Source organism: Scophthalmus maximus, chromosome 18 (genome assembly GCF_022379125.1).
Source record: "Scophthalmus maximus strain ysfricsl-2021 chromosome 18, ASM2237912v1, whole genome shotgun sequence".
Lineage (NCBI taxonomy): Eukaryota > Metazoa > Chordata > Actinopteri > Pleuronectiformes > Scophthalmidae > Scophthalmus > Scophthalmus maximus.
The window spans coordinates 12,066,829-12,078,094 of NC_061532.1; the positions used below are offsets into that span (position 1 = coordinate 12,066,829).

At 44.7% G+C, this 11,266-nt stretch overlaps 1 protein-coding gene and 2 long non-coding RNA genes across 3 annotated transcripts in view; 2 read left to right on the plus strand and 1 right to left on the minus strand.

Annotated features, from left to right (window-relative positions):
- LOC118289926 overlaps positions 1-6,711 on the plus strand; it is a 20,243-nt gene extending 13,532 nt beyond the window's left edge. The window contains exon 3 of the long non-coding RNA XR_004786281.2: positions 6,585-6,711. This is a non-coding gene — a long non-coding RNA (uncharacterized LOC118289926). The remainder of the gene's footprint in view (positions 1-6,584) is intronic.
- Positions 1-8,842, minus strand: part of mettl24 (methyltransferase like 24) — a 26,576-nt gene extending 17,734 nt beyond the window's left edge. The window contains exon 1 of the mRNA XM_035617166.2: positions 8,226-8,842. Within this exon, the coding sequence (XP_035473059.1) occupies positions 8,226-8,576 (351 nt within the window). The 5' untranslated portion in view covers positions 8,577-8,842. The remainder of the gene's footprint in view (positions 1-8,225) is intronic.
- Positions 8,372-10,559, plus strand: LOC118289927. Its single transcript, XR_004786282.2, has 2 exons — positions 8,372-8,486; positions 8,688-10,559. It is a non-coding gene; the product is annotated as an uncharacterized LOC118289927 (long non-coding RNA).
- The last annotated feature ends 707 nt before the right edge of the window (positions 10,560-11,266 follow it).

Genomic DNA, 11,266 nt, shown 5'->3' on the forward strand with positions numbered 1-11,266 from the left:
TGTATGAACACCAGAATCATAGCGAGTCAGCCATACTTAGATCCATCACTCTGACTAATCTGGGAGATGTGGGAGACTGGCAGTCAGACCAGACCCAGCTGTCTCCGCTTCCCGCAGTCAGCTCTATTCCCTCGGCTCATCGGGCCAATCCCAGCTCACTGCCAGGGAACATTGAGACACAGAAGAGGGTATAACAGAATTAAAGCGGGGGATTACGCTGATCTTTTTTAATAAAGGCAGTAATCTCGGAGGAAGTTTAGCCTCAGTCTCGAAGGCAGAGCGGTGTTGCGGGAGAAGCCTGTGGAGGAGTGGAGCGGTACGTGAGCCGGGGCTGGGGTGGTGGTCTCGGTGGTGGTGGTGGGGGGCACAGATGATGTGGATGGAGGGTTAGATAGTTCTCAATGTGTGTATTTGTGTGTGAGAAAGAGAAATTTGTAATATCACTGAAACGATCCAACAAATGTTCATCGTGCAGTGGCGGAGATGTATTAGTCCTTGACTACTATTTGGCATTGAGACTTTGCAACAAATGCGCCGAACACACACACACACACACACACACACACACACACACACACACCATTCTGCACACGTCTCGGCAGTAGCAAGTTCAGCCCATGTGGCGTAAATCAAAGAGGATCGACGACCAGTTCATGTCATCGCCTACATGGCAGCAGCCCTTTTTATTGTCAAACGGCATCCAGTGGTCGTGTGAGACAGCGTCTATCTTTTGTCCAAATGCCCCCAAAACCCTCTGGTGGCCTTCGTAATTGTGACAAATGACCTGTACGGTTGTTTAAATTGGAGGACCTGATATTCAAATCTAGAAAAAAAAATGCAAATGAATGAATGAAAGGTGAACATTGAACAGCTCACGTGCTCCCAATTTTTAAGCACAATCGTAACATTGGATGGTCAGGACGAACAAAGACAGACAATAGCACTCTCCAGAGCAATTAGTGCAACGCGAGACATCGACTAACAGGGTTTTTACAGATAGCAGTTACGAGGTATATTGCATTCTACAGAAGCTGACAGAACCACACGAGCATACATATCTGTGTCGTTGAGTTGTAAACCCTGACCCGCTACAAAACCACGGTGGGAGCTCACGGTCGTTAATGGCCTTGTAAATTACAGCCAACATTGCAGCGTGTGCTTTGACAGATTCCTATAATCATTTTGTGGTTTCCAATTAACTCTAAGCCCAACTAACTGCAGCTCTTATCAGAAAATAGATAATCATTCTCCCTCTTTTCACACACACACATACATTTGCACACTCAAATGTGCATATGCAAACACAATTAGATTGTGAACAATTGTTCCCCGTCTTTTGACTTGTATGGACCCGTGCCATCGACGTAAATCGCCATAGAACTGACTGTTGCCTTGGAAACGCTGTTCCCTCTCCAGCCGCACCATGGTAACTTCACTCATGCGTGCATTCCTATTCGTCAATGCATGGAGGCGTGGACAGATGCTTCTGTTCAGCGCAGCAGCGATTGACAAGGTTTTGTAGGTGGGATTAAAAACAAAAAGGAAAGAAAAAAAGATTGACACTGTTGACACACTGTCATCTGATTTGATGTGGCTGTGTTTGGGTCAGCTTTTCGACCAGTGCCTGAAGAGGCAGATGGGGTCTCAAAACCTGCATATGTGTGTCTGAGTTAATTCTACAGTATGCAATTGTCTTCCTGGACAATATCCAAGATATGATATCTGCGGTTGATGTCGGAGGGAGCACACTTCCTCAGATGTAGAGAGTGACACAGAGAACAGAAATGAACAGCCACATTTCTAGCACGGTTGACGACGTTCATGGTAGTTTTTTGCGAAAGATCAGTGGCCTGTTATCATTATCACAAGCAGAGCTGTCTCCGCCAGCGCTCGGCTCGCGTTGATGTTTCTAATTTTTTTTGCATCTCTACTCCATGCCTTCCTCTCCATACATTTTTGCATCCTCGTCATCGCCCGGTATCATCCGTCAAGTAATATCCCAGATTCAAAGCAAAGAGTGAGAGACGGAGAGGCGGAAAACAACCCCACCAATCAGGCACGAGGTGGCAAAGTAGTTTAAAGAACACGCCCTGTAAATGACCGTTCTTGAGGTTCACTGGCCTTTTGTGTTGCGTCGAGGGCGACGTGGCGGCAGCTCGGCGTCTCCGTTGTCTTTGTAACCAGACACAGGACGGTACGGTGAATTTCAAATGCAGCTGAAATGGGTTTCTGCCGCAGACCTAATGTATTTCGGTGACGCGCGCAAAGTGCCATTTGCTAGGCGGCGGTATTGGCGGTCTGTATGTGTGTGTGTGTGTGTGTGTGTGTGTGTGTGTGTGTGTGAGTGCTTGTGCACATGGATGGGGCAGTGTAGGTGAGTGGCAAGGACGAGAGGGAGGGGCGTTGCATTTCAGAGGTCAATGCACTCATTCACATCAGCTGGGAGGGAGGCCGCAAACCTCCTGGAATGTTCCAGACAAGACATCCACGTCTGAGGGGAGCATTGTTCAGTCAGGACTCTGGACTTGACAGTTTGACACCGACTTTTCCCCCTCCAGCGGGCGTCTTTGTCTGATCGCTATTGGCTCACACAACAGGCCCACTGTTTGTTCAGTCAATAACATAAAGTGCATTGAGTGGCCTCCGTTTTCTCCATCTGCAACACATGGTTTTGATCATCTTGTTTTAGAAAAGGGTTTGTATATAGGACTACATCCAGTCAGCGGAGCACGCTTTAAGGGGTCAGTTCAACCGTCTCACAGACTAGGCTTAGGTTTGTTTTGGGAAACAGTTTTGGGGTTTACAGTGTGTAAATGATTTTGATTAGATAATAATATTCCTTAAAACGTTTGCAGAATGAAGTGATTGATTTCCTGAAAGGTCTCTTTGCGCTTCTTCCACTCCAAGCTTGGCAATGATTCCAGGTTAGCCTCATTTCTTTTGGTCTGACTTTGCAGAAAACGTACATAAAGAGTGATATGATGCCACTTTGGTCATATGTTCCAATAGACAACATTTTGGCTTCAACTTGTAAACCTGCAGTTCTTAGTTATTTCACTTCTGTTTTTGAACAGATCCAACAAACAAGATAGAACATGCTGCTGCATCCTTTTTGTCTGTATTTTCATTCTAGCTTCGGCAGCACTGTAGCTGTATATGTGAAGACTCACTGACGAAATGTATGTTTCTGCTCAAACAAATGTCACTTCAAAACGCCATGAATTTTCTTGGTTTAGGCGACTGGTTTTGTAGAAACGGTCAATATACGAATTTATAAATAACCCAAAGTGAGGGAGGGCAACTGAATAGGCACTGTCTGCAACGGAGGAAGGTTTTTTAGCTCAAGAACAAGGAGTTGAGCGCGACCCAGGTGACATCAGCCTCCCGGCCGATGATGTCTTGTGACTCCCTTCCCCAGATGCCCCAGCCAGAGGTCAACGACGCCTGAGAACCGACTCCAGTCACACCTTTGGGATTACAGAAGTCAAACCCCCTCTTTCTTTTCTAACAGCCTCTCTCTCTCTCTCTCTCTCTCTCTCTCTCACTGTTGAGCTTTCAGTTTTCCAAGACATGAGCAAGGTCACCGGGTTTCTGGATTCGAGATTCCACTGGGGGCCCAGTGCTGGCTGGCAGTGGCCGACGCCGACAGCACAAAGTGGCCTTTTCTGTTCCCACTTCATGCCCGCCACTGAACCAATCAACTCTCAGAAGCAAAGTATTCATTTGGAATCACACTGATGCTCAATTGAACAAAGGTAATTAACTTTGGTCCAATCTCATTAAAAGAAATCGTTTGAATTAAAAAAAAACGAAGGCTGCTCAAGGTTATTAGTGTTTTTTTGATTGAATCAATCAACATAAACGAAAGTATTCCTCTTTACTGACGGAGGGAGTAGAAGTCAACTCGGAGGGCCACAGCACAGTTTATTTCAATCCCGTCCGCTGGATTTCATTTCACTTTTCTCTTTCTAGGCTGTTGGTGTACAAAAAGAAACATCCACTTTGTATTTCTGACAACATGAAAACAGACTTGTCTACTGATGGATGCTACCACCTGTGGTATGGCATGGGGCTTGCCCAGATTGCTTCTTTTTTGTCATCTGGACCCCGCCGGTGGGTCGTTTCAGCGGGGCGTCTCAGCGCTTCATGTTCTAAAAACTTCTGAAACGCCGAGGCCTGTCTGGACGGATCCATGGTGCCACTTTTCTTTCTCTCTTATGATCTGCGTGCTGCCTGCCTGTGGGCTTTGAGGGTGAGTGTGTGTGACATGTGAATGACAACTGGCCTAGTTTGGAGAAATCTCCAACTCTGGAAAAGCCTGTAAAAACTCTCACACACTCATGATCCCTTCACTCTGAAACTGTGACACTTTCCCGTAGTCGAGCGAGGACATTAAGAATTGATAAGATGTACAACAGTTTAACATTAATAATTCATTTCTACATTCATTTGGAGATGGTTTGGTTCCTTTTAGTGGTAGGTACGTGCGGATGCCCTTGGGAGAATAAATCATTTCCATGCTGCAAACTGGTGATATTGTCTCCGGAGACGTAAGAGAAAAGAAATGCTGGCAGAGTTGAGCTCGGGAGTAGAAGCAGCAGTCACTATCAATATTCTCTTTTTGACAGGACTTAGGCAATGAGGAAGAAAATAAGTCTTTTGGCCCTGTGTGAAATTGCTGCACTAATATTTTTGTCTTTCATGGCTGTGATTTCACTTTAGTCCAAGTTGACAACACAAAGAGTAATGCGAGACTTATTGCAGTTCAGTGCCGGGGCAAGATGTCTGCTGCTGGTGCCGCATTGGCCAAAACCGCCGCTTTAATGAACAGAAATGAAAGCACGTTTTACCATAATCATAAGTAGAAATGTCTGATCAATATAAAAGCACGTACTTTTCTGAAGCGCTAGTCTTTTTCTACCCAACCGTAATTAAGTGGATCGCATGTGTTCGTCTGACACGACTGGAGACCTCAATTCGTGAGTGTAAACATGTCGGCTAATTGAACGCCCGGAGATGGGAAACAGGAAATTGCATAACAAGATTAACACAAAGGTTCTGGGTAGAAGATTCCGGTTGATTTATTTATCTAACCCCAAATCGTCCGTGCGTTTTTTCTCAGAGCCTTCCAGTCTGTGCTGCGCACACAGTAATACATTTTATCCTCTGATGCTTTGAGCAGACAAGGACAAAAACACACAAAAGGAACATTTTCATTGTGAGCGAGTTTTCAATTGCACTGCGTGTAAATACACCCACTAGAGTCACTGCAGAATATTTGTTTCACGATACGTATCCTGAATAGTTATTTGTAGAAATAATTCACAATATAGACTGTGTATTGGTGGAACTTGCTTCTTTTTTCCGATCACTTCATAGAAGCATTTCCTCCACTGCCAGTGGCATACTCGTGCAAATTAGTGTGTGCGTGCGTGCGTGCGTGCTTGTGTGTGTGTGCATGACTTTGGGGCTTGAAGTCTGTTATTACTGTGTTAAAGTCAGGAGGCTGAGTTATCAGTGAATGCTGTGTCTGCTTTTTTCCGTCTGCCCGTGTTTCCTCTGCTGCTTATTCAGCCCCAAAAACATTTCATGTCTGTCTACGATGTACCAACTCACCCCTCTCCTCTTTGAAAGGAGGTACATGATTAAGGAGGAAGTGTGTGTGAGTGTATTTATGTGGCTGTCAGACAGCTAAGAGATTAAATTCCCTTTAGATTGGTTATTACTAAAATAAGCCCACAGACTGTCTCTCTCTCTCTGGGAGACAGTCTTCCTCGTCACCTTCCTACAACCACAGTGTCGTGAACGCATTTGGAAATGAGCCAAAAAAATAGACTCCTTTACTTTCACAATCTTCAAAGTGCGGCAAGGATGACAGAGCAGCCGTGTCACCTTGAAGCTGTCGGTGTGTAGTAAAAATGTCAATTATCAATCAGACAATCACCCAGCAGAATAGTGAAAACGTAATTTACTGAAGTGATGAAGTGAGATGGAATTTGACCACTCATGCCGTACATCTAGTTTTCTGTTATTCCCCTCTTCTCCAGACGCACCCAGGGACATAATATTAAAATTCTCCTGCTATATTTACCTTGAATTGAAGGATCGTCAATTCTAATGATGGTGACTGCAAATATTGTCCTTGAAGGGGTTGTTTGGTTTTGAGACTAACAATCTCTAAACACAGATGTGGTCACAATTTCAATTTTACTGTACTCAGCAAAGACCATTCTGTCACGCTCGCAATATAGACATGTAAAATAAAATGAAAGGAGAACGAATGAAGAATCAGCTCTTCGGAAAGTGACAGTGAGGCAGCACAGATATCCGTTTACTGCGGATGTAGTTGTGACTGTTACAACAAATAGCAGCTTTTAAAGAGACAATGGTGAGGTGCAGCAATCAGTGTCTGTTTATGCTCTGCCGCGACATAAATCTTTCCCAATATGCTGAAAGCACAAGCAGTTATACTGTGGTTAACACGCCAGACATGGCAGGAAGACAGCGATATAAAATAAGTGATTATGTTATATTCCAAACCGCGCCATCACTTCCAGCCTAAAATTGGTGGAATCTCTTTTTAGGTGCACGGCAAACATGTGGACGGGGGTCAAGCCCACAGAGTCTCCTCTTAACCACGGTACACTGCAAGTCACTGATCGCCAAAATTCTGAAGAAACCAAACGATAACATCCGGACATCCTGGACCAGGTGAGTGCTCAGAATAGCAGGATCACTGCATAAAGCTTCGTGGCAAATGAGCTTCTAAAAAAACGGATGTTCACCCTTTTCACCTTGCCCGCCAATAGCTGCGCTTCTAAAGGAGTGTTCTGCGAATCCATTGCTTCTCATCAAGGTCACTGGAGGCGTCCTTGTCATCGTCCTCCCAGAGCAGCAGTCCTACTTTATTTCATCTGCCGTGCATGAATAGGTGCAGAGAGGAGAAAGCAGGGGGCCGGCGAGGAGAGTAAGAGAGAGAGGGAAGTGGGAGGGACAGAACCCGAGAAAAAGAATGGATCGGAAGTGGGAGGCGATACTGACGTTTTGCATTGAGACAGACAGGAGAGATGAAAATGCGAGAGTAAGGATGAGAGCAGGTACAAGGTAACATGACAGAGTAAAAGAGCGACAGTGATCTTCGAGATGAGAGGCTGCAGTGGGGGGAAAAGCCAGAGGAGGTGTTGGTTGACAGAAAGAGAGAGAGCGAGTTAAATGGACGCAGCACATGACACAGACATTTTGTTCAGGGCCCCTCCAGGGCATCTTTTGTGACAAATTTTGTGTTGAGAAGTAGGGAGCGGGAGCATATGGTGCCATGCATTATTGATGGCGCAGGAGAGCACCATCTCTCCGTGTGACATATTAGCCCTGCAGTGATTTCCGTGGCATTTCAACCTCAGTTGTCTTTGAATCATTGAAGATATAGAGGCAAACACGAACAAGAAAATCTAACCACAGAAGCAGGAAATGCAACAGAGCGGAAGACTGCGGTGGAGGAAAAGGGAAGATTGAGGAGAGGCACACTTGTTGTGGGAAGGCGGATGGAAATTGGCCGTGAAAGGGAACGAAAAGGGAGACGGATGGACGCAGAGATCAAATGACAAAAGTAAGGGCTACTGAGATGGAGAAAAGGGCAGAGATGAACCAAATAGGGGGGAGAGCGAGCACAAAAGAGAAGGAAGTGGGAGATTTGTTAAGCTGGTGCTTACAGACACCCTTCACTGGTCAAGGGTCAAGCCCATGGAGTGTGTGTATGTGAATAGCTGTGTTTACTCCAAAAGCCTCTGCATCTGAATGGTCTTTTGCCAAAGCTGACTTTGTATTGATTTGAAACTGATACCAAACAGCCAGTGTCTGTGTGTTTTGATTTGTAGCCTGTGTGGAAATGACAACAGTTTGAATCGTGCACATAAAAAAAAAAAGAGAAGAAGATAAATGCAGCCTTGTACCGCTGGAAACCGCACTGACAAAAACACGATTTTTCAACTTCAAAGCATTTCCGAGGCGCTCATTGAACATGCATTGATGTGCTGCCTGTTCTTCCCCCATCACCCTCCAGGGATTACTGAGATTTAAGCCGGTGACTCACATTAGACGGAGTGAAAGCTCTTTATTGAGCTGCTCTGTCTCCCACTACGCTGATTTAGGATCAGATAACCTTACAAGAATCCTAATCGCAGCAATGCAGAACTCGGCAGTCGATGGGATCTTAAATTTAAACATACCTTTCTGTGGTGGCTGGGAGGTGGGCAGCAGGGAGTCGAGGGGACCTCTCTGTCTTCCTCTCGCTTCTTCGCTGGACTCTCCTTCTTTAGTTTTCGAACATAGGAGATTCTCCTTTTCATGCTCCTGTCCTGCGCCTCTGCCTCTGCAGACACCTGCCTGCTTCTGCTTTGTTTGCCCAAGTGCCGATTGGACTGGATGGGATGTCCCAAAGCTGACGTGTGTCCCAGGGGCTCAGGTGTTCTGCGCCAACCTGTCTCCAGGTAAACATGAACGCACACACACACAGCGGTGAACAAAATACCCAAACGCAGCAACAGTCCCAGGGACAGTCGCTCTTTGCCCATGTCCATTCAATTAGTCTCCTCAGCTGGAAGCGTTGGTTTGCCTATTGCTTTTTCTATCCCATTCTTCATGTCCTTCTTGTTAAAGAGTTGTCTATTCTCTTCTCTTCTCTCCTCCAGCCTTTCCTTTCCTTCAGGTCCAAAGTCCACCATCAGATCAAGAGAGCGCAGTTAGTGAAACACGAACACGTTGACAGACACCTTTGCTCATAGACCACATGCGCATGTGAACCTGAGCGTGTGTGCGTCTGTGTGTGTTTCATGGCGCTCTGCAAACACGTTAACAAGAAGGATGTGTGCCGCCTTCTTTGAAAACTTTGGGAACTCCCTCCTCACACTCTCAAGTCCCCCTTTTCCCCCAAACACACACGCCCCTTTAATTTGCTTTCTTTTTCTCTCTATTGCACACACACACACACACACACACACACACACACACACACACACACACACACACACACATACACACACACACACACTCACACACGCGTGCATGCTCTTGCCCCCTCCTGTCCCGCCCCACAGACTCTCAGGTTACTGTGTAACTCTAGATATGGGGCAGGGCCTTCTGCTTTACAAAGGGCCAATGCAGTTCTCTCTCAGCATCTGCATACAGTTAACTCAATTTTTTTTTTCTTTTTACAGCAAAATAAATGGAAATTTGATGTTAAAATTGCATAAATGTGCACCGATAAATAGGAGGTGTAAATGTATTTTTCATCTTTAGGACATACAGGAGAACTTGTAATGGTCAACAGTGCTCAATTTGCACACATTGCACATTTAACATTTTATTGCAGGGGTCATTTGGATTGTTTAAAAGAAAGAATCACTCTTTTGGGGAGCTTCTCTCCACTAACTAATTGAATCATTACTCTTAGTGCACAGTAGTATCCTGCAGTTCTGTATAAATCGCTACATACATTTTTGCCTATGCGAGCACTATCCCAGTCTGCCCTTGAAATCAGTGACATGTTGCTGGAAGTTTATCGCTGACTTTTTACTGCCTGTAACTTTCCAAAAGTAATGTATTTGTGAGACATCATTGCCCTAATTGTTTTCTCCATTTACTTAATTAACTTTGCCATTGATTTCCCTTCAAACGACCACTAAATCGGCTGTTTTACACGTAAGTGATAGCCACAGCCCCTTCTCGTGCCGCCACATGTTACTGATAATTTTTCGACTAAAACAGGACACATCGTTTGTCAGGACTGCCAAAGCTGATTATATATGAGCCGTTTCGCTTCCATGGAAATTAAGATTAGCCAGGCGTCACGGAGCGTTCTCATAAAACTAAATCAAAGAACAATGCAAGACAATGATAAGGCTGCCTTCTTTCAGCTGTTTGGAATCCATGACAAACTTTAGCGTTTGGCTATTGGCCTATTAGTAGCTCTCTACTGCCCCCTTTGGAGTAAATATAATACTCTTATAGCCCAACCATTAATGCAATGGATTGTGATGACTTCTTTCTGATGCTCATGTTGTATTTTCTGTTCTTTTTCTCACAACAATTTTTTTTTTCTGAGGCCAATAATAATACAGCAAACATAAATGCATATGCAAACTTGGTTGAAGAGAGACATGGTGCCAGTGTGAACTGCATTATGAAGAAATGGACAGCAGATGAGCATCAGCACAACCCTTCACATACCGCATTTGCTTTCACAAGCAACGTGTGCCAGGTTCACCTTCCTGTTTATTTATGTGTTTATTCATTTATTAATTCAGTGCTTCGATTCAATTGTCATGAGCTGGGTCTGTGTTGGATCTCACGCAGAATAATCAAACGGTAAGTGTGGAAAGTCATTTTAAGCATTTAAAGGTATATTTAATTTTACATTTATGGCCGTGTATGAATTACGTTGATTTTGTGACCATCGAGTTTGGTGAGAATATGACCCAAAAAAAGGAATCGAGGAAGGCTACATCAGTCAGTGGAAAAAAATAAAACAGATGCCTGTGTGTGGGTACGCCATTTACAATCTCTACCGCCTCCAAGTGGCTGTCGTGAATACTTATGACCATATGGATTGAATTAGAAGTCATTCCAGGTCAGAGAATGCCTGTGACGTGATGTGATACTGGTGCTGGACGCAGTGAGGGAGAGAGTGAGTTAGGTCAAACTGAGAGTAGATTCCTGTAGAAAAGTGAGACATGATTCATTTAAAAAAAATAATGCAAAGCGCAGGTCCTGTGTGTGTGTTAGTACGTGTGAGCATATGTGCACTTAAAGGGGAGTGTGTGAGTCTATTGCTTGCAGTGTGTTCTTCTGTGGACATCATGACAAACACCAAAGTATGTCAGGCAGCACATTTCAGAAACAGGCTGTCTTTCTTTCAGACTGAACTAAAGGAGATGTTTTTTCTCTTTGTACATGGAATGCCACACATTGCAATGATTTGTGAGGATCTGGCCGAAATATGCTGCCTCGTGGAGTGCATCTATGCAAGTTTTCCATTTTCTCTTTTCTCCTTTCCTCTTCTCTCCTCTGCCAAAAAAAGGTCCGGATAGCAGAGGTCATGTGAACCTGATCCACTGGCCCCTCCTTTATACAGCAGTGCACAAAAGTCAGTGCAAAGGTCATTGAAGGCGTTGGAGGTTAGCTGGTGTTAGATTTCGATGATAAAGAAAAATGAACGATTGTATCGGCAGAAAATTCTTTACTATGACGCAACATATCTGAAATCATTCAG